This window comes from Corythoichthys intestinalis, chromosome 22 (genome assembly GCF_030265065.1).
Source record: "Corythoichthys intestinalis isolate RoL2023-P3 chromosome 22, ASM3026506v1, whole genome shotgun sequence".
NCBI classification, from domain to species: Eukaryota; Metazoa; Chordata; class Actinopteri; order Syngnathiformes; family Syngnathidae; genus Corythoichthys; species Corythoichthys intestinalis.
Genome location: NC_080416.1, coordinates 6,177,052 through 6,198,244, shown reverse-complemented (window position 1 = coordinate 6,198,244; position 21,193 = coordinate 6,177,052). Strand labels below are relative to the sequence as shown.

At 42.5% G+C, this 21,193-nt stretch overlaps 2 protein-coding genes across 2 annotated transcripts in view; both read right to left on the bottom strand.

Moving 5' to 3' along the window:
- znf704 (zinc finger protein 704) overlaps nt 1–1,028 on the bottom strand; it is a 58,911-nt gene extending 57,883 nt beyond the window's left edge. Inside the window, exon 1 of the mRNA XM_057828145.1 lies at nt 151–1,028. Coding sequence (XP_057684128.1) covers nt 151–438 — 288 coding nt within the window. The 5' untranslated portion in view covers nt 439–1,028. The remainder of the gene's footprint in view (nt 1–150) is intronic.
- Nucleotides 1,029–6,261: 5,233 nt separating this feature from the next.
- Nucleotides 6,262–21,193, bottom strand: part of pag1 (phosphoprotein membrane anchor with glycosphingolipid microdomains 1) — a 38,938-nt gene continuing 24,006 nt past the window's right edge. Inside the window, exons 2-7 of the mRNA XM_057827826.1 lie at nt 18,652–18,877; nt 18,508–18,565; nt 17,553–17,649; nt 17,308–17,480; nt 15,435–15,818; nt 6,262–7,454 (exon numbers count right to left, since the gene is read on the bottom strand). Of these exons, the coding sequence (XP_057683809.1) occupies nt 7,128–7,454; nt 15,435–15,818; nt 17,308–17,480; nt 17,553–17,649; nt 18,508–18,565; nt 18,652–18,833 (1,221 nt within the window). The 5' untranslated portion in view covers nt 18,834–18,877 and the 3' untranslated portion in view covers nt 6,262–7,127. The remainder of the gene's footprint in view (nt 7,455–15,434; nt 15,819–17,307; nt 17,481–17,552; nt 17,650–18,507; nt 18,566–18,651; nt 18,878–21,193) is intronic.

Here is a 21,193-nt window from a genome sequence, read left to right as displayed (position 1 = left end):
CCGAATGTCATGACAGCGCGCCTTTTTTGCACCTTCTATGCTTGTGGCACCTTGTTAATCACGCCCCGGCTGCTTACAGTCAACGCGCCCGGCGGAGGAAGCGCTTAAACGGGTATAACGACACCCCCGGCAGCCCTGACTTCTACGCACCTTCAAGCTGGACTTGAGCGGTCCCTTAGTGTGGTTGAAGCCCGCGGCGGCTATCTCCTCCTCGGCGAACTCCTTGAGGCTGCCGTCCGGCATGAGCACCGTGTAAACGCTGCTGGTGTTGGTGCTTCCGCCGCCGCGCCGGGCCCCGGCGGCCGCCGCTGCTTCCCCGCCGCTCTCCTGCTTGACAGCCTGGACCACTCCGGTGACCGGAGCGCCGTCGCCGGTCGGACTCGGCGCGTACACTCGGCTGCCGAGGATGGAGCGCTTGACCAGGCGCCGGCCGTGCATTTCTACGCGGGTGTCCGAAGCGAATTTACCCGAGGGGAGGGATTTTTTTTACAGCATGAAGCGGCTCGGCTGGTAAACAACGTCAAGGAGAGGCATGAGCAGGAGCCCTGACAAAACGTCCGGAAGCGGGAACATACTCCACGGGCCCGACGCCGTCGACTTCCGCGGTCAGGACAAGACAAACAAATTCTCCCCACGTCCAAAACCGGCTGCCGAGCTCGCTCCTTTTTCCTTTTTTTTCCTCCCCTCGACCTGTTTGTTTTCGCTGCTTTCCTCGCTAACTGGGAGAGAAGTTATCGGGAAAACGCGGAGCATCCACAACCACCGTCTTACGCGTACACGATTGAACAAAATGGCACCCGACTGGTCGTATAACCTTTTCTCGTCGACGAATTCGCTTTAAATGAGCGAAATGAAGCAGGTTCACTCGACGTTATTCGCTGTCGTACACGCAAACGACGTTAAAAAGGTTAAAATTCCACGCTTTCGGGGGCTCCGCGTCCGGCTGTTGGTTATTCCAGTCCGGAGTCGGCTCCAGCCTCAACCGGCGGAATGCTGCCCGTAAACATGTGCGGTCCCGCGGTCGAGACGCTCCGTGATTGGCCGTCGGAGCACACGCCTCCACAAGCCTCCACCCCACCCGCACAGCGCCCCCTTTCCTCCCCGCCCCTCGCGGTCCTCCTCCCGGCTTGCTCTCTCGCCTTCTGTCGGGCCCGCTCCATTCAAAACAATGACGCAAGGAAGCCAGGGAGGAAAGGAAGGAGGGAGAAAAGGGTGGAAATGGAGAAGACAGACACACTTTATGCGTTAACCCACTTTGTAGACGTGTAGCCTACTTTTTATGTGTCACGGCATTTACCAAATTACCACTTAATAAACGCAAATGGGAGTATTAAAACGCCATGCTCCTCTTTTGGAGGAGAATGTAAACAAAGTTTCATGTTGACTGTCAGTCCTTGCAATCAAAATGAATTGGACGTCTATAGCTGTCAATGGTGCATGTGCAAATGCTGTTAAACTCACATTTATGCACTTTAGTTGTCTTTGTACATCACATAAGATGGCGCCAAAGCACGAGCTAAACAGGAAAGTACTGTAATTTTCGGACTATAAGGCGCATCAGAATTTAAGCCGCCGCGCACCAAATTTGACACAAAAACGGCATTTGTTCATACACAAGCTGCACTGGACTATAAGCCGCAGCTGTACACACTGTATTATGTAATATTTACACAAAAAGATATTAACCGGTAACACTTTGACAGCAGCATCATACTACTGTATTAAGACCAAATGAACCTGCGTGAAGCTTTGAGCCAATTAGCTTCATTGCTTTAAGAAGCTTCATTTGGCTTGCCTGGAATTCCAGACTCACCGCTGTTCCAGCGAAATGTCTGGCAACCATTCCATGGATCAAATTTCCAGGGCGGAGCAAGTCACAGCAAACAGACAGCTGAGTACACCAATCAGCGACGGGCGGACGTGACGTGGGTAAAGCGACAAAAAACTAGCGCGTCGAAATAAACATACGAGGAGAGCGGAGAAGTTTATTCAACATGGCTAGCACAAGACAGACTGTTGGTTTTAGCGACTCGATGTGTTTTTGGTCATTTTAAACTGAATTTACCGCGAATTGGAACATATTCTCAGCTCTCCCGTTTGCCATCTGTGTTGTTGTGGAGACGACTTCTGATGCACAAGAGTGACGTTGCGCGTTAAGAACACGTCACGCAAATAAATGAATCTGATTGCACGGATGATTTCATTCTGGCTCGAGAGGCCAATAAGAAGATGGGTCACTGACTCTTCTCACGGTGTTTGAAAAATACAGGTAGAAGAATCTGGCCATGCCAGGCAATCATTTGGCCATCACTGTTTCCTTAGACAGACAACCTCTGCTGTCACCTGCTGACAACACTGTTGTTGCCCACATGCCTCCTAGCATGCATTGCAGCGCTACAGATCAACATTCATGTTCTGTGCTGATTTTTTTTTTCAGTTACAGCACCAGTTGTTTCATTAATTGCTAGTTAAGGTATTTGGTAACACTATTTGACAGTGGCGCCATAAGACTGTCGTTAGACCATCATAAGTATGACATTACACTGTCATGAGCATAAATAAATGCTTATAACAGATGTCATTTAGTGTTATCCGTCAAATTATCTCACTTTTGAATGAATGTAAAAAATCCCAGCTGAACATAAATGGGAGTTAGTGACATAATTAGCCGGATGACGTATCATGACATCTGCCCGAAGCATTCGTTAATGCCCATGATAGTGTCATGAGAATTATGACGGTCTTATGACAGTCTTATGACGCTGCTGTCAAATAAAGTGTTACCTATTAACCCAAATAAATCAAGAAATAAGTCGCAGGATTCAAAGTGATAGAAAAAGTAGCTGCTTATAGTCCGAAAATTACGCTCGTAATTGTGTCAACAAGTTGAACTGGTTTTCATACTTTTGGCATGTTTTTAGATTATAATATATCCTGAATATGAGTACTATTACAGAACAAAGAACATGAAAAAAATTCATGTGACTTCCCTAATTTCTTTTCATACTTTCTTCCATTTCCGTTCAGAATTCTAACGATGTGCTAATTCCCCCTGATGAGCTTTAGCCTTGCAACAGTAACAAATGGTGCAATTAATGTCAAGCGAAACATTTAAAAGACCCCCCCCCCCTTTTTTTTTTTTTTTTTTTTTTTATGGAATGTTGATAACTTCCACAGTGGGGAAACCAGGCTTATCAAATATTTACAGCTTGGATGGCCAAGTTGACAATGTGCCGCAAACCGAATGTGAGACGGACAGAGACTAGATGAGTTTTGGGGTTTTATGCCCCAAAATAAACAGATATTGACCCAGAATTGCCCCAAAAACCAGCAGAAAGTGAAACAAAATTGCCTGAAAATTGAAGTTGAAGTCTTGAATGTGTTTTTATTTAATTACACAACCACAAATCTAATTAAAAAACATGTACAGGGGATTTCTTGATATTTACAGAAAACATTTTCACAAAACACACACAAAAAGAGTACTTCATTTGTTTTTTTTTTTTAAATAAAAGTACCACAAAAACAGAAAGTACCAACACAGTACCAATTTTTTTCCTGACATTTGATTGGCTACTAGCTCGAAGCAAGGTGACTAACTATTGGACGCCGTTTGCACATGTCCATCAGTGCTTTTCTAATTAAAAAAAATTTAAACGCACAGGTAAAGCTGGGATAAAATAGTGCTTTGTGTTAAGTATTGTGCTAATATACACTTAAGCGTTAAGATACTGAAATTGTGCAGAGAAAAAAAAAATACTGTACCACAATTGCTGACCTTGTGCTTGGACGCCATTACGGAAGTCAAGACCATGTCACGTACCGAAAATTCACAAACTAAACGTCTGCTTTGATAATGATAACGAAAATTAAGTTATTTTCTCGAAAAAGGCTAGGTCAGGCGTACCCGACATTTTCCGTCCAAAAAAAAAAAAAGCTTAACGCAACACTTGGTAACTTTTCAGTTTTGGTCAATTTTAGCGACGCCTATGGACAAAAGCGGTAGTGTTTTGCCTCAAAGAAGACTGCACTTCCCATGAGAAGCAGAGCACACCCGCACAGTGTCGTAAAATCAATCATCAATCAATCAAAAATCCATCTCTCGGTTGCCTGCAGCTGGATTAAACAATATTTATATATGTAATATAATACTGTAATGAATCCAGTTGTGGCTTAACAATAGCATATGATGGTTAGCAAATGTGTGGCTATATCACCCCCACCCGAACCCAACAGGCCAGCGAGTGAAAGCCAGGCCAATATTTATTCTGTATATCTTGATAGTCTCAAGCAGTCAGCACATTTGTAATTTACTTTGTGTGGCAGGGATCCTGCCACACTCCTCAAAGTTAATTAGTGCCGATGAATGTGATACAGAAGTGTCATTCAACTAGTTGTCAGTCGACATATTATCACAAATGTTATGAAAATATTTTATCAAGGTTGAAAAGTTAGCTAGTGTTGCTTTAAACCTCTGAAAATATCCAAAAAGAATTATCTTCTAGCAGGCAGGCACACGTTCACATTGGCACGTTGTTCGTCAATAAATAGCAAATTCACAAAAAAATTGTCCATGTAGGACAGCGAGGGAAAACATTTTAAAGGCTACTACGCTAGCGAAGTGCTAAAACATGTTGCTAGCATGCAGCTAACTAACATTGTGGCGTAAGGGCGACACGCGTCTAAAAAAACTAAATTTAAACTTCAAGAAGTTTGTCGCTAGCAGACGTCTAATCAATTTGAAGCGGGAGGGTTCATTCATATATTCGCTGCCGTCCCTCCCACTTCAAATGGATTGGACGTCCAACACCTTCATTGGCAGCCAATGAGTTAAAAAGGGCGGGTTCTTAAAAGGTGCCGCCCCTTAATGGGACGTGTTTTCAAAGCTAGGTGCAAAGGTTGCCGCCCCTTGTTGGGGACACTACTCAAGACTTTGAATCTTGAACTTACAAACACGCATGTTCTTGATATGAAACTACCAAAAGTCTGTCTCGGGTTTGTCTTAGGAATGGGAGGCGCAAAGTCCTTCGCCGTAACATTGGAAAACGTCCGAGATTCTTCACGTGTCACTTTTGAAATGCAGCATGTGTGGTGATATGTCATCCAGTGGTATTTGCTACTACCATGCGGGTATTAGCATAGATATCACATATATACAGAGCTACATGCGTCAGGCGCATTGTGAGCCAATCGGCTAGTTTGCGTGGTTGCTATTCGGTAAACGTAACGTTACAGCGCTTACTGTGAAATTGCTGTAAATTCCTAAATTTTCAACCTGTTTTCAAACGGTTTGTTTTATTTATACAGTGCTGGCCTAAAGTATTGGCACCCCTGCAGTTTTGTCAGATAATGCTCAATTTCTCCCAGAAAATGATAGCAATTACAACTGCTTGGGCAGTCATATCTTCATTTATTTTGCTTGCAATGAAAAAACACATAAGAGAATGAAAAAAAAATTAAAACATTATCATTTTACACAAAACTCCAAAAATGGGCCGGACAAAAGTATTGGCACTCTCAACCTATTCCTTGATAGCACAACCTTTAGACAAAATAACTGCAAACAACCGCTTCCGGTATCCATCAGTGAGTTTCTTACAATGCTCTGCTGGAATTTTAGACAATTGTTCTTTGGCCAACTGCTCCAGGTCGCTGAGATTTAGAGGGTGCCTTCTCCAAACTGCCATTTTCAGATATCTCCACCGCTGTTCTATGGGATTCAGGTCTGGACTCATTGCTGGCCACTTTAGAAGTCACCAGTGCTTTCTCTCAAACCATTTTCTAGTGCTTTTTGAAATGTTGGCCCTATATTATGCTGCAAAATTTGTTGGTAGTCTTCAGACTTCATAATGCTATGCACACGGTCAAGCAGTCCAGTGCCAGCGGAAGGAAAGCAACCCTAAAACATCAAGGAACCTCACCATGTTTGACTGTGAGGACCGTGTTCTTTTCTTTGAAGCCTTCGTTTTTTTCCTGTAAACTTTGTTGATGCCTTTCCCAAAAAGCTCTACTTTCGTCTCGCCTGACCAGAGAAGATTCTTCCAAAACGTTTTTTGCGTTCTCAGGTAGATTTTGGCAAACTCCACCCTGGCTTTTTTATGTGTCTGGGTCAGAAGTGGGGTCTTCCTGGGAATCCTTTTCATTCAGACGCAGACGGATAGTACAGGATGACACTGTTGTACCCTCGGACTGCAGGACAGCTTGATCTTGTTTGGATGTTAGTCGAGGTTCTTTATCCACCATCCGCACAATCTTTGGTCCAAATCTCTCGTCAATTTTTCTTTTCCGTCCACATCCAGTGAGGTTAGCCACAGTGTCATGGGCTTTACACTTATTGGTGACACTGCACACGGTAGACACAGGAACATTCAGGTCTTTGGAGATGGACTTACAGCCTTGAGATTGCCCATGCTTCATCACAATTTTGCTTCTCAAGTCCTCAGACAGTTCTTTGGTCTTCTTTCTTTTCTCTATGCTCAATGTGGTACACACAAGGACACAGGTTGAGTCAACTTTAATCCATTTTAACTGGCTACAAGTGTGATTTAAATATTGCCACCACCTGTTATGTGCCACGGGTAAGTAACAGGTGTTGTTAATTACACAAATTAGAAAGGCATGATTTTTCAAAGTGCGCCAATACTTTTGTCTGGCCCATTTTTGGAGTTTTATTTAAAATGATAATGATTGTTTTTTTTTCGTGTTTTTTTCATTCCAAGCAAAATCAATAAAGATATTGCTACCAAAGTATTTTTGATTGGAATCATTTTCTGGAATCTGACAGAATTGCAGGGGTGCCAAAACTTTGGCCAGCACTGTAAACACAAAAAAATGCAGTAAATTATATGAATCATACCCATGTTTATGTTTTTTTTTAATATAACAAACCGATTGAAAATCCAGAAATTGGAGTATTTGAGTGGAGACAATCACTCACCTTAGGTTCGCTGGCAAAAGATCCCGCCAGAGAAGTCCACTGCTTTAAGATGGCCGCCGGTTACTAACACCGCCGACTCCGGCTTTTCGCATCTAGCTTCCTATATATGTGATATAGGTGGGAATTAGTACCAACGAAGTGCACCAAAACATGCCGACGTGTCTACAAGAGTATGATAACGATTGGTTGCTCAAAGACGAGACATTTCCCGCCCCAGACCCAACTCCCCAACACTCTCGTAGTCGGGTTCAGAGTTTTCGTGAGCACCGTTTTCGCGGTCCTCGTCCCCAGTCTTTGGAACGCGGATGCTCTCGTAGCCCGGGTCGGCGGCGTCCCGGTTAGCGTCCCCCGCCGGCTGGGCGTAGACGTCCTTCACGCTAGCGTACAGGTCCCCGGAAGACCCGGTCGGGATCATTCCTTTGAGCTCGGCGATGCTGCTGTAGTCGTCCTCCTTGTCCTCTCGGGCCACGTTAGCATCGTCCGAGCTTGTTCGGTCTGCAGCAGAGTCCTCGCAAGACTGAAATAAAAATTAAATAGTTTTGTCAGGTGACAAACCAGATTTGGTGACTTAATTCTTACCGAAAAGTGTATCTTAGTACTTTTTTCCATAAAGTTTAACCCGGTTAAAAGCACATAATGGCCTAAACAAAGGAGGTACAGCGGAATCCCCGGTAGGTTCCCCCGCCTCGGAGCATCCTTATCTGATCTCTTCTCGTCTTTTCATTGTTTGCCGCTCGCCTCCGGCAAAGCGCTAACGTCAGGGGAGAAGTGTGAACAGCTTGCGTTTGGGGAACAGGGTCGCCTTTTTCTGACAGGAGCGCCTTGCCGATCTCCGGAGACAAAGCGCGCGTTCACAATCCGAACCGACCTCGGGCTACAAAGTCTCTCAGGAAGAGAATCGCTAATTTGCCGACTTGTTCCCACACTTTCTTCCGTCAGAGTAGGCTAGAAACTAGGGGTGTCCCCATCAGATCACGTGATCGGAAATCGGGCAAAAAGGATCACATTTTTAATTTTAAAAATTATATGTTTTTCTGCTCTATGCTCGTACAGCCATACTCTCCCTCCTGCTGCTTTTCTTGGTCAGCGGTGCACTGTGAGTTTTGCTTGTTAAAGTTAACAATGATTGACAGGCGTTGACGCTTTGATCTTACCAGAGAAGCTTGGCAGCGCCAAAGACGCCAAATGTGTCAATCATCGTTTAGCTTGTGAAATGCTAAAGGGCTGTGGCAACTCATTGTGTGTATGTGCTGCTCTGTTGTTGTCAGCAGTGAGCGGATTTGACTGGACTCAATCAATGAATAAAAACAAGCATTTGTCTACGTTATTCTTGTTTTAAAATAATTTGCATTATGAAGGCGGCACGGTGGGACAGTAACATGTTTAAAACGTTTTGTTTTCTGGGGGGAACAACGCATTTCTTCCAGGGAGCTAGAAACTTTTATTCTACTTACAGTTGGGCAAATAAGTATTTAGTCAACCACTAATTGTGCAAGTTCTCCCACTTGAGAATATTAGAGATGCCTGTAATTGTCAACATGGGTAAACCTCAACCATGAGAGACAGAATGTGGAAAAAAAAACAGAAAATCACATTGTTTGATTTTTAAAGAATTTATTAGCAAATCATGGTGGAAAATAAGTATTTGGTCAATACTGAAAGTTCATCTCAATACTTTGTTATGTGCCCTTTGTTGGCAATAACGGAGGCCAAACGTTTTCTGTAACTCTTCACAAGCTTTTCACACACTGTTGCTGGTATTTTGGCCCATTCATCCATGTAGATCTCCTCTAGAGCAGTGATTTTTTGGGGATGTCGTTGGGCAACACGGGCTTTCAACTCCCTCCACAGATTTTCTATAGGGTTGAGATCTGGAGACTGGCTAGGCCACTCCAGGACCTTGAAATGCTTCTTACGAAGCCACTCCTTTGTTGCCCTGGCTGTGTGTTTGGGATCATTGTCATGCTGAAAGACCCAGCGACGTCTCATCTTCAATGCCCTTGCTGATGGAAGGACATTTTCACTCAAAATTTCTCGATACATGGCCCCATTCATTCTTTCCTTTACACAGATCCGTCGTCCTGGTCCCTTTGCAGAAAAACAGCCCCAAAGCATGATGTTTCCACTCCCATGCTTCACAGTGGGTATGGTGTTCTTCGGATGCAATTCAGTACTCTTTCTCCTCCAAACGGGAGAACCTGTGTTTCTGCCAAAAAGTTCTATTTTGGTTTCATCTGACCATGACATATTCACATACCACAAGAAGTTTCAATTTGGCCATCACTGTTCTCTTAGGGGAGACAGTTAACCTCTGCTGCCATCTGCTGCCAACATTGTTGTGTCCAACATGCCTCCTAGCATGCATTGCAGCGCTCCAGGTGTATTTAACAAATCAAAATTAATGTTCTGTGCTAATCATTTCTTCAGTTACCGTTGTAGTTGTTTCATTCATGGCTAGTTTTTGGAATTTGGTAACACTTTATTTGACAGTGGCGCCATAAGACCATCATAATTATGACATGACACTGCCATAAGCATTAATTAATGCTTATGACAGATATCATTTTGTGTCATCCAGCAAATTATCTCCCTTTTGAACGGATGCAAAAGATCTAAACTGGGCATAAATGGAGTTAGTGACGTAATTTGCCGGATGACACTTACCATTCATTAATGCCTATGATAATGTCATGTCATAATTATAATGGTTTTATGGCAGTCTTATAATGCCGCTGTCAAATAAAATTGTTACCCATCAACCCAATTAAATCAACAAATAAGCCGCACTGGACTACAAACTGCAGGATTTAAAATGAGGGGGAAAAAGTAGCGGCTTATAGTCTGAAAATTACGGTCAATAACAATATTTTCCAGATATAAGTAAAAACAAGATCAGACATTGATACAGTGCCTTGCAAAAGTATTCGGCCCCCTTGAACCTTGCAACCTTTCGCCACATTTCAGGCTTCAAACATAAAGATATAAAATTTTTATTTTTTGTCAAGAATCAACAATAAGTGGGACACAATTGTGAAGTGGAACAAAATTTATTGGATAATTTAAACTTTTTTAACAAATAAAAAACTGAAAAGTGGGGCGTGCAATATTATTCGGCCCCCTTGCGTTAATACTTTGTAGTGCCACCTTTTGCTCCAATGACAGCTGCAAGTCACTTGGGGTATGTTTCTATCAGTTTTGCACATCGAGAGACTGACATTCTTGCCCATTCTTCCTTGCAAAACAGCTCGAGCTCAGTGAGGTTGGATGGAGAGTGTGAACAGCAGTCTTCAGCTCGTTCCACAGATTCTCGATTGGATTCAGGTCTGGACTTTGACTTGGCCATTCTAACACCTGGATACGTTTATTTTTGAACCATTCCATTGTAGATTTGGCTTTATGTTTTGGATCATTGTCCTGTTGGAAGATAAATCTCCGTCCCAGTCTCAGGTCTTGTGCAGATACCAACAGGTTTTCTTCCAGAATGTTCCTGTATTTGGCTGCATCCATCTTCCCGTCAATTTTAACCATCTTCCCTGTCCCTGCTGAAGAAAAGCAGGCCCAAACCATGATGCTGCCACCACCATGTTTGACAGTGGGGATGGTGTGTTCAGGGTGATGAGCTGTGTTGCTTTTACGCCAAACATATCGTTTTGCATTGTGGCCAAAAAGTTCAATTTTGGTTTCATCTGACCAGAGCACCTTCTTCCACATGTTTGGTGTGTCTCCCAGGTGGCTTGTGGCAAACTTTAAACGGGACTTTTTATGGATATCTTTGAGAAATGGCTTTCTTCTTGCCACTCTTCCATAAAGGACAGATTTGTGCAGTGCACGACTGATTGTTGTCCTACGGACAGACTCTCCCACCTCAGCTGTAGATCTCTGCAGTTCATCCAGAGTGATCATGGGCCTCTTGGCTGCATCTCTGATCAGTTTTCTCCTTGTTTGAGAAGAAAGTTTGGAAGGACGGCCGGGTCTTGGTAGATTTGCAGTGGTCTGATGCTCCTTCCATTTCAATATGATGGCTTGCACAGTGCTCCTTGAGATGTTTAAAGCTTGGGAAATCTTTTTGTATCCAAATCCGGCTTTAAACTTCTCCACAACAGTATCTCGGACCTGCCTGGTGTGTTCCTTGGTTTTCATAATGCTCTCTGCACTTTAAACAGAACCCTGAGACTATCACAGAGCAGGTGCATTTATACGGAGACTTGATTACACACAGGTGGATTCTATTTATCATCATCGGTCATTTAGGACAACATTGGATCATTCAGAGATCCTCACTGAACTTCTGGAGTGAGTTTGCTGCACTGAAAGTAAAGGGGCCGAATAATATTGCACGCCCCACTTTTCAGTTTATTTGTTAAAAAAGTTTAAATTATCCAATAAATGTTGTTCCACTTCACGATTGTGTCCCACTTGTTGTTGATTCTTGACAAAAAAAATTAATTTCATATCTTTATGTTTGAAGCCTGAAATGTGGCGAAAGGTTGCAAGATTCAAGGGGGCCGAATACTTTTGCAAGGCACTGTATGTGAACATTTCTTGATAAAGAACTGAATATTAAAAGGGGTGTCCTAATTTTTTCACATGACTGTAGTTGTCGATCAATTTGCTTATCGATCAGTGGCGGATTAATGGTAGCAAATCCTGACCAAAATTGGCTCTACCAACTCACACCACACCTGAGAGCAAGTTTGCTCATACAGCTCTTTGTTGAGATGTACTTAATATGGAAACATGTATCTTGTATATGTACGTTTGCATATATTGCTTTACACGCATCCCCCTAGGGGCTGATTTAAGATTAACCCTGAGTGGTAGAGGCTCCCCGCGGTTTACACCGGCGTCCAACCGGGAGGTGATTTATCTTGTCGGATCGTTTGCGCGCGTGTGCGGCGAGAGAACCAGCTGCTATTCGTTTGGGTGACACTTATTCCGCCGCCAAGATGGATGACGGCACGTCCTCAGTTTACGCGCCGTATGTAAATGCCCCCCGGGTGGCGTACAGTAAGCGCACATGCTTCCCCCGGATCGCTATCGGACGTAAGCAGACGGCCAGAACGATCGCCAGCCTCGCCGGCGGGCCTTTACAAAATGAGTTTGACCCACCTGACGGGCTCAACGGACCCTCACCGCACGCTCTGTGCTTCCGGAATTCAACCATACGTGTTTTGCTTATGTTGGCATTGTTATTGTTATGCTAGGATATACGTACCGGTGAAACAGGAATAGCAGATGACTTGTCCACTTAGCAAAATATAATCAGCTTTGTGTTTACTGAATAAGCAACATACCATAATCCTATACCATAATCTATATGAGGGATGTTCCAAGCCCATATTTTTGCATGTGAGTCCAAGTCACCTAATTTTGAAGATTTGCTGAGACCGAATGTGTTGCGGGAAAATAAGCACGTCCAGTCAAAATAAATTGGATGTCTATCACTGTCAATGGCAGCCATGGGCTTATTACTTAAAAATAAATGAATATATTTTTAAAACCTGATCTTTTTGACCCAATTCTGTTGACCAGAGACGCGACAGTGGACAACCGCCGGGTCTGATAGCGTTTTAGAAAGCGCCATCAGTCATCAAAAGATGTTTCTAGTGGAGGAGTTTCCAAAAAATCAATTATTACATGCATCGCGATTCGAAACGTGACGATTTCCGTTATGATTCATAAAGGTTAAAAAACGATGAATTTTCCCTCATAACTTTATGGCAGCCGCTCGTAGCGGAAGCGAATTCAAGATACATCTGTTGCCCACACACCGTTAACGGGCGCATGCACGTTATGATGGATGCTGCCGGTTACTGAGAGAGATTTGCTCCTTTTTAAAAGACTGGAAAATAAATTTGTGTATGAGACAGGCAGGCACATAAGCGGTCGCGCTTTTTGTGCGCAAGTTTTGTTTTTTAGAGCAAGAGGGAAAGAGAGATAGATCGTTCCTCCTTGTTTTTCAGATGTCCAGCAGTAGTTTTAAGGCATTTCAATTGAAAAATGTCCTGAGTGTGTTGCTAAGACCCGTGTGCATCTATAAGAGGTGAATACACGAACCCTCTTGTACTGTTTAGCCTTGATTGTTGTTGTTTTTTTCTAGATGGTAATAGTTAGCGCCGAGCGCTAAGCTAATTAGCTAATTCGCTAATGTGAATTATTATTATTATTTCATATGCTGACCGTGTAAAACCGTGATTAAGTACAACAGTAACCCTACAAACATGCGAAATAGTACAGAGATCTGCGAAAACAAAGTATATTTGCTAAGAGAAGTCTTACTTCGAAAGACACTTTGTTTCCAGAAAATGTGCAATTCATTCCACCTGTGTAAAGGTTATTGTATTGTTGAGAGAAATAAGTATTCCCTTTAAAATGGTTAATGTTTCTGCACTTTCTAGTAAAAAATAAATAAAAATAAACAAAAAAGCAGCTTGAGGGCAGCTTTTCGTTGTATGGGCATGTTTCCATCATGCCTGTTGAATCATTAGGATATTTTGAATAAATAATGGACATAAATTTGTTTGGCCACTGTATTAATTAGTAATGCATGATTCATAGATAATCGCGATAACCGTGATTATCGCGATGATCATCGTCAATACCGTGATCATCATTCAATAATCGAATCGTAGCACCCTTAATCATAATTGAATCGAATCGTGGGGTGCCTAAGATGGCACACCCCTAGTTTCTAGTAGGGATGTCCCGATCGAATATTTTTGCACCCGAGTCCTAGTCACCTGATTTTGAGAATCTGGCAATACAGTCCCGATCCGACACTGAAAAAAAGTTGTAAAAAAAAAAAAAAAAGTTCCAAACATGTTTCTTTCCCACCATGCCGCCTTCATAATGTGAATTATTTTTAAACAAGAATAACGTAGAAAACGCTTGTCTTTATTAAATGCTCCATTGAGTGAGTCCACTTACACTTTGACTCTCACACTGCTGAGAACAGTGACTTACCACTGATTGACAGATTTGTGCCTTTGATCGTAGAGCTACCAAGCTTCTCTGTCAAGTTCAAAGCTACAAACCTGTCAATCATCGTTGACTTTAAGTACCAAACGCGAGCAGGACAGTTTAGCGTACTGCTTAGCAGAAGGGTGGGTGAAAGGTTATGGCGCTGTACGAGCTTGATGCATAAAAACTAGAGGGGTGTGAAATTTCCGATTCTTAGGGGCAGTTTACATGGCGACCCTGCGACAAGACGAAAAATTTCAAATGTGCATTTACATGGTTTCGTTTCCATTCAAACAATGTCGCAATTCCACATGAAAACGATGTAGTATTCAAGCCAAGCCCTGGGGGGCAGTGCAGATTTACAAGGCGACAGCGAATGATGCACTTTGACCCCACGGGGCTCCTCAGCCCGGAAGAAAACATGCCCGCTCATTCGAAGCAATGGCATTTTACTTTTGCTCAAAAAGGCACAAAAATGGAAACATTCAACATATTTAAATTTTAAAATATTATTAAAACAGTAAATTAAAGCCGACGTTCCGCCGTTTGCAATTTTTAATGTTAAATAGCACCGCTGCGCACACCCAATGTGACGTGTATGAGTGCTAACGTTATCGGCGCGGGTCCGGCGCGGCAGTAGCCTTCGATATGCATGCGAAGCAAGCCCCCCTCAATTCCCCGCAATCGAATTCTTCCACTTTCGAGGCAGGATTCAGAATTTTTCGTTTTCGCCTTCCGTCTTTGCCGACACCATATGCACGCGAGGCAATTTCGCTACTCAGTCATTGCGTCTTCGTGTCGCAGAGTCGCCATGTAACTGCCCCTTAGATTCTTCGCGATTCGGCCGTGGAAGATTCAAGAGCGATTCACAAACATCCAAATTCCGATTATTGAATTATACCAGGTAAAGCAGAACTAAAACACAATCAGCGTGGTCTTCGGGACACAATCGTAGTTTGGTTTAGCCTGAGAGGATTTTGAACAATTTTGGAACTAATGTAGAAAACATTAAAAGGGGTGGGGGGGGGGGGGGGGGTTATGGGGGTGGCGCTTGTGCACCAATAATCTATTTATAATCAAATCGGAGCCTCTGAATCGTAATCGAATCGTTAGGTGCCCAAAAATTCCCACCTCTAATAAAAAACATATATATTTTATATATTATATATTTATTTATCGGTCTATCTCTAAAAAAATCATGATTAAAAATAAAGAAAGAAAGAAAAGCCACTTTTTTGTGAAAACATTACCAATAAAACAACAAAAAGCTAACACATGATTTATCGACAGACTTATTAGTTGGACTAATCACAAAAATAACTGGTGATAATCAGCCATCGAAATAATAATTTGGGGCAGCCTTACTATGGCGACAGCGAATCAGGCAATGTCTGGCAATGGACGTCCAATCCATTTCGACTGGGAGTTCGCTCATTCGCCCTCTCCCAGTTGAAATGGATTGGATGTCCACTGTTTTCAATGACTGCCAATGAGTAAAGTCATGAAAAAAAACATTAAAGCAATTACAACAGCTCACCTTCCCATCATGCGACTCAGCGTGTCCATTTAGCAGCGCGGGCTGATTATCGTTTTCATCCAGAACTTTCTCCGGTAGCGGTGGCGGCAAATCCTCGGGTTCCGTCTTAGTTGTGCCTCCGGAACGCCGCTTGGCCTCCAAGTCGGCACTGTAGCGGCTTTTCTTGTTGCGGTCCACCGAGGCGTATTCGGGCGTGCCGGGGCTGACCGCCGGGACGTGGCCGTTGACCAGTGGCGGAGGAGGTGGGGCGTCTGTGGGCGACTGGCCGGCGGTACCGTTGGGGAGGACCGGCTTCGTCTGGTGGTCTTTGAGCTCCTTCACAGTCTCGTAGAGCGAATCCTCCACGCTGACGTCGCGGGACGCTGTCGATATTTCTTTTACCATCTGTGTCCGTGACAAAAATTTGTTATCAAAGTATAAAATTGAGATATTATAATAATTATTAGGGCTGCAGCTATCCAATATTTTAGTAGTCAATTAATCGATGGACTAGTTAGTTCGAATAATCGAGTAATCAGATAAGGAACATGAAAAATTAAAATACCAGAGCTGAGCCTCAAATGGTATAATTTGAGCTGAGCCTCAAACAGTACAATTTAAAAAAAAATTTAAAAAAATAAACTAGGATCTGTGTGCAACTAAAGAACAATTTGCTAACTTACGTAGATGAAGTCCGCTAGCTTAAACGCTATAAAATGCTAACGTTTTTTTTTTTACAATCCTCTTAACAAATGGTTCGGACTCATATTCCCACAAAAAAACTGCTAAATGTACCTATAAACTAAATTATGAATGCATTGAAAAACATTAGCTCAAATAAAACATAGCTTACTTTGGTCTTAACAGGGAGCAGTTGGATTCAGCTATGTTAAAAGAGGCAGACCAGGCAGTGTACCCGCCTTAATCAATAAAACTAAATGCAAACACTTTCAAAATAAACCAGTACAACGCCACTTTAATTAAACGAATACTCGAAGCAACAAAATTTAATTCGAATATTTTTTTTCTAATCAAATACTCGAGTTAATCCATTAATCATTGCAGCACTAATAATTAAAGATATATTTGAAAAAATAAACTCGGGAGTCAGTAAGCTCTTTTTATTAGATGCTTGAAAATGTTGATATGAATTAAAAAGTGATTAGTAATTGAAAAGAATGTTTGGTAACACTTTCACAGTGGGTTCATAAGGCCGTCATAATTATGACAGACACTGTAATGAGCATTTTTGAATGCATATGAGAGATGCCATTAAATGTCCTCCAGCAAATTATGTCACTAACTCCATTTATGTCCAGTCCTCAACTTTTATATCATTTCAAATGTGACATAATTTTCCAAATAACACTTCATGACTTCTGTCATAAGCATTCATTAATGCTCATAAGCATTAATGAATAAGCATTCATTAATGCTCATGACAGTGTCATGTCATGATCATGACGCTCTTATGACAGTCCTATGAACCCACTGTCAAATAAAGTAATACCGAATATTCAGAAATACTGTATTTATTAGCAAATTAAGGAAAAAAATGACAGTCATTGATTTTTTTTTAAAAGTGTACATTTCTAAAAATATTTTATTAATTTTAATTAAAAATCTTGTAAAACCGTGTTTATCCTAAAAGTGTTTTCAAGATATAAACAATTTTAAAAATGTGAAAAATTATGTTTTTTAAGTTAAAAAAGGGACTTTTTTCCCAGATGCAAAATGTTTACGAAGTCATCACTGACCTGTTAGTATTGACTCCTAATTATTTAAATCGTTACCCCTAAACCAATTCATAATAATAGAAAATTAAAAATTTCAATTCTATTTGACATTCGTAAAAATATTTGCTACAGTAAAAGTTTCCAATTGTGTTAGCAACCTCGTAGGTGGCGTCCGCCGACGTGGGCGGGGCGGCGCCCCTGACCAAGGAGCCGCTGGGCGGGATGCTTGGCAGCTCGCGCCCCTGCGGACACTTGGAGGACCTGCGCTCCCATTGGCCGGTGGGCGTGTCTTCCGACGGCTGGGGGCTGCTGGCTTGCGTATCTGTGAGAACTTCACCGACGAACGACGCAACCAGTTACGAGCGTCCCCGCGGCTTGAGAGGAACGAGGCGAAGTCACTTACTCGTACCGCTGGTCAGAGGTCCGTTGTGCGAGCCGCTCACACAAATGTCTGTTGCCGGACTGTCGGCCGATTGGCTGATGGTCTCCTTATCCGATGTCTGGTAAAGGACAGAAAAAGATCAGGTTTTAGTGACAGTGACGGACATTCACATCCGATACATTTGGACATGGAGGAGCTGGGAGCATTTGAATGTCACAAAAAAATAAATGCAACATTAAAAGACTAATTAAATAAAAAAAAATATATATATACGTTTTAGTCCTTTTGTGATCCACTTGAACCACAAAAAAAAAAAAAAAAAAACGTTTTACACACGGACTGATTATTCATTTTTAAAAAAACACACAGACTTGAACTTGAACTAACTCAGTCTAATATATTCCAATGCAGATAATACTTAATTTTTGAGCTAATGAGGGGAGTGCATTATACATGAGAAAAGATGCTAATTATGATAAAACGCTGCATTTTTGAGTCCACAATCTGGCCAATGTCCCTCTTGTATAAATTTCTTTTTTGCTCTCCTTCGAAACAAACAGGTGAGACGCATCAACCTCTGCAGAACTGAAAAATAAAAAACCAAACAAGGCGTCCTCCTCCTTCTCTTTTTCACTCACACGTGGCTCATAACGAGTTCACTTGAGGACGAGGAAGGTCTTTTTTTTCCACGTGTTGTTTACCTATTGCGAGGGACAGACAGGCTGAGACAAAAGCGGCACCCAGTGGACGCAAGCAGTCATTGCAGTTTAATGTTCAATTACGTCATTCTTGTAACTAAAACCAGACTTCAGAAGACGTAATCGTTTTTTACAACGGTGATTAAAACGATTACTTACGGTTAATGTGAAGATTTAAATGTCATGTTATCATATCACATTGTTCTTTCACTATAAATGAAATAATAATTTTAATTGTAAAACACTGTGCATGCAGGTGTGCGTGTGTGTATCCTCACTCCATCCATGAGGTCGACTCGGTCTCCTGCTGGATGCCCATTGACTGCTTTCTTCTGCCTGGAAACGATGACACGAAAGCATTTTAATGCACATTATCATCCAGTGACTACATCTCCCATCATCCACTGCGCTAACTCGCTCACCCGCGGCATCCGGCACACAGCAGCAGCAAAACGGACATCAGTAGTAAGACGGCCAAGGCGGCGAAGGCAACCGTAAGGAGCGGTGGAGCCCCGCCGTCGCCCAGCCAGACCGCCGCTCGGCCCCCCGGCCAGACCGCGGCCGCCTCCGGCCCCCACCACACGCCAGTCGGCAACGGGGCCATGACGCATCACACCGGGGCGCCAGATGACATCGGGCAGGCGCCAGCTGCACACAAAACCACACATAATTCAACTTTTTGGTCATTCTTAGACAGTCATTACAGGGTGTAATGTGTTGATGATGCACCAGGTGGCAGAAAAGAGCAACATTTCAGTATTACTAAGGGTACTTGTGGTGCATTGACCACACTGGCCAAGGTAACACACGAGTTTACCCATTTGGAATTAAACTGGGTGGATTATGTCACTGATTATTCAACTGCAGTATGGGTCTCCTTAGTCTCCACTTGGCTTCCGTTTGCCCTTATTCTACTCTGAGATCAAAATGGCTTTGCTAAAACAAAAATCACCTGTTCAGCTTAATTACTGTTGTCTGTTAGCACTTTGTTTTGTCAGTGCCCATAGTCTCCTCTTGGATTAATGTACCCCCCCTAACAAGTTCTCATTTTGTTAATTGTGAAAGTGTTGCGTTTAGTACAGTGTGACTTTTGCAGTTTTCTGTTGTACTAATTTAAATTCTGTGAAATACAGGACTGCCCATAGTCTCCTCTTGGATAAAAATGATGTTCCCGGCCAAGATTAAGGTTTAAATGTCTTTTTGTACTAACTGGACCAACCCAAGTGTTCTGTGTAGTTTGTTTTTTCATATAGTATTTTGAAGTGTGAATACAACCCTGCCCTTAATCTCCTCTTGAATTAATTTACCACACCATAACATGTTCAAATTTTGGTAATTGTGGTGCATTTAGTGTGGCAGATCAGTTTTAAGGTGTTAGTTTTATTTTGAAATGGGGAGGGGTGGTGCTGTCCTTAGTCTCCTCTTGGATAAAAATGCAGTTTTTTGGCCACGATTAAGATCTAAACATGTTTTTCTGCAAATTGACATGTTCTGTGTTGCTTGCTTCCTTAAGGACTATTTTGAAACACAAACCTGCCCATCATGTTTCAGTGCCATTGACAGCGATAGACCTCGCCAGCCCTCCCATTCCAAATGGATCGGACACCTATGGCTGTCAATGGCAGCCAATGAACTAATGCCATTAGTACCCGCACACACTGCTTGTCATTTTGTGCCCTGACTGCCTCAAGGCCATTTGGCGGGTGGGAAAAAGAAAACGCCTGCAACCGTAAACAACACACGCGACGACCTGGCGGCCGGGAACATGTTGCCATAGCAACCCCGCCGGAGCAGCAGCTCTTATGATTTTGGCGTGACAAATGGACGTGTCCCCTGAAAGTAGGAAAGAGGAAACCTGCATCATTTAGCCACGCTCGGGTTACAATTTGAATCAATTATTTTAATCAATCTGGAGGTGAACAATATCCAAACAGAATATTCAAACGCGCCAAAATAGAGAAAAAAAACATATTTTTGCTTTAATAGGGGACAAATGCCATATTTTGCTTTTGTCTATGAAGTTTATCTTACACTCGCAGGGACCGCAAACTCAAACAAGTCTACGTCCCTGCATTGCAGCACACAGGAAGTGACCAGACTTTTGCAGGGTGTGTGCCAGAACTAAATAAAGACCTAAAATGCAGACCAGCATGTGGTTGAATTTCCTCTTTGTTTCTATTTTTCACAGTTCACTTTCACATGCCCCATTTTCGCTTCCGTTCTTAAGAAATCAAAAGAGGAAGTGCCAAGCTAATAAAACAGCTAATTTACGATCTATACCGTTTAACAGCATCATCAAGAATAAATCCGCGCGTACCATATTCTATTTTACACGTCATAGTAAAGAGATGCTAAAATATGAAAGCTTGTTAGCGGACACCGATGGATTCAATCAAGACAACAGATGGGATTGGGGGTGCACAGATAGACCAACATACATGAGTGTGTGGTGTGAGGTGATTGGGTTCAGGGGGGTGAATGCACAAGGGATGGCAATCCCCTGAAAGCAATTTTCAGATTTCTAGCTAAGTCCGTCCACTTTAATAGCTTTTTTTTTTTTAAATGTGATGTCTGATGTGTAACAGGAAAAATAATGATAATCAGAATCGAGAAACATTTGAGTATTTTTAAAGGTTGTGTACTAGACATGTGCTGTTTACCGGCTTCAAGGTATACCTTGGTATGAAAAGATCAAGGTTTCAAAACCGCAAACATTTTTCCATCATACCTAGGGATAGGAAATGATAACATTTTTACGATTCCGATTCCATTATCGATATTGCTTGACGATTCGATTCTTTATCGATTCGCTTATCGATTCTAATTTGGACTAATGGACTGTATGAGGTTCTGGGTTCAATATGTTTCATGGTTCATTCCCCTCTGGGTGTCGGTTAGAACACAAGGAGCGGAGAGTGGAGTTGGTCTTTGACACTTTTAATCCAACTTGATTTTTAATCCAAC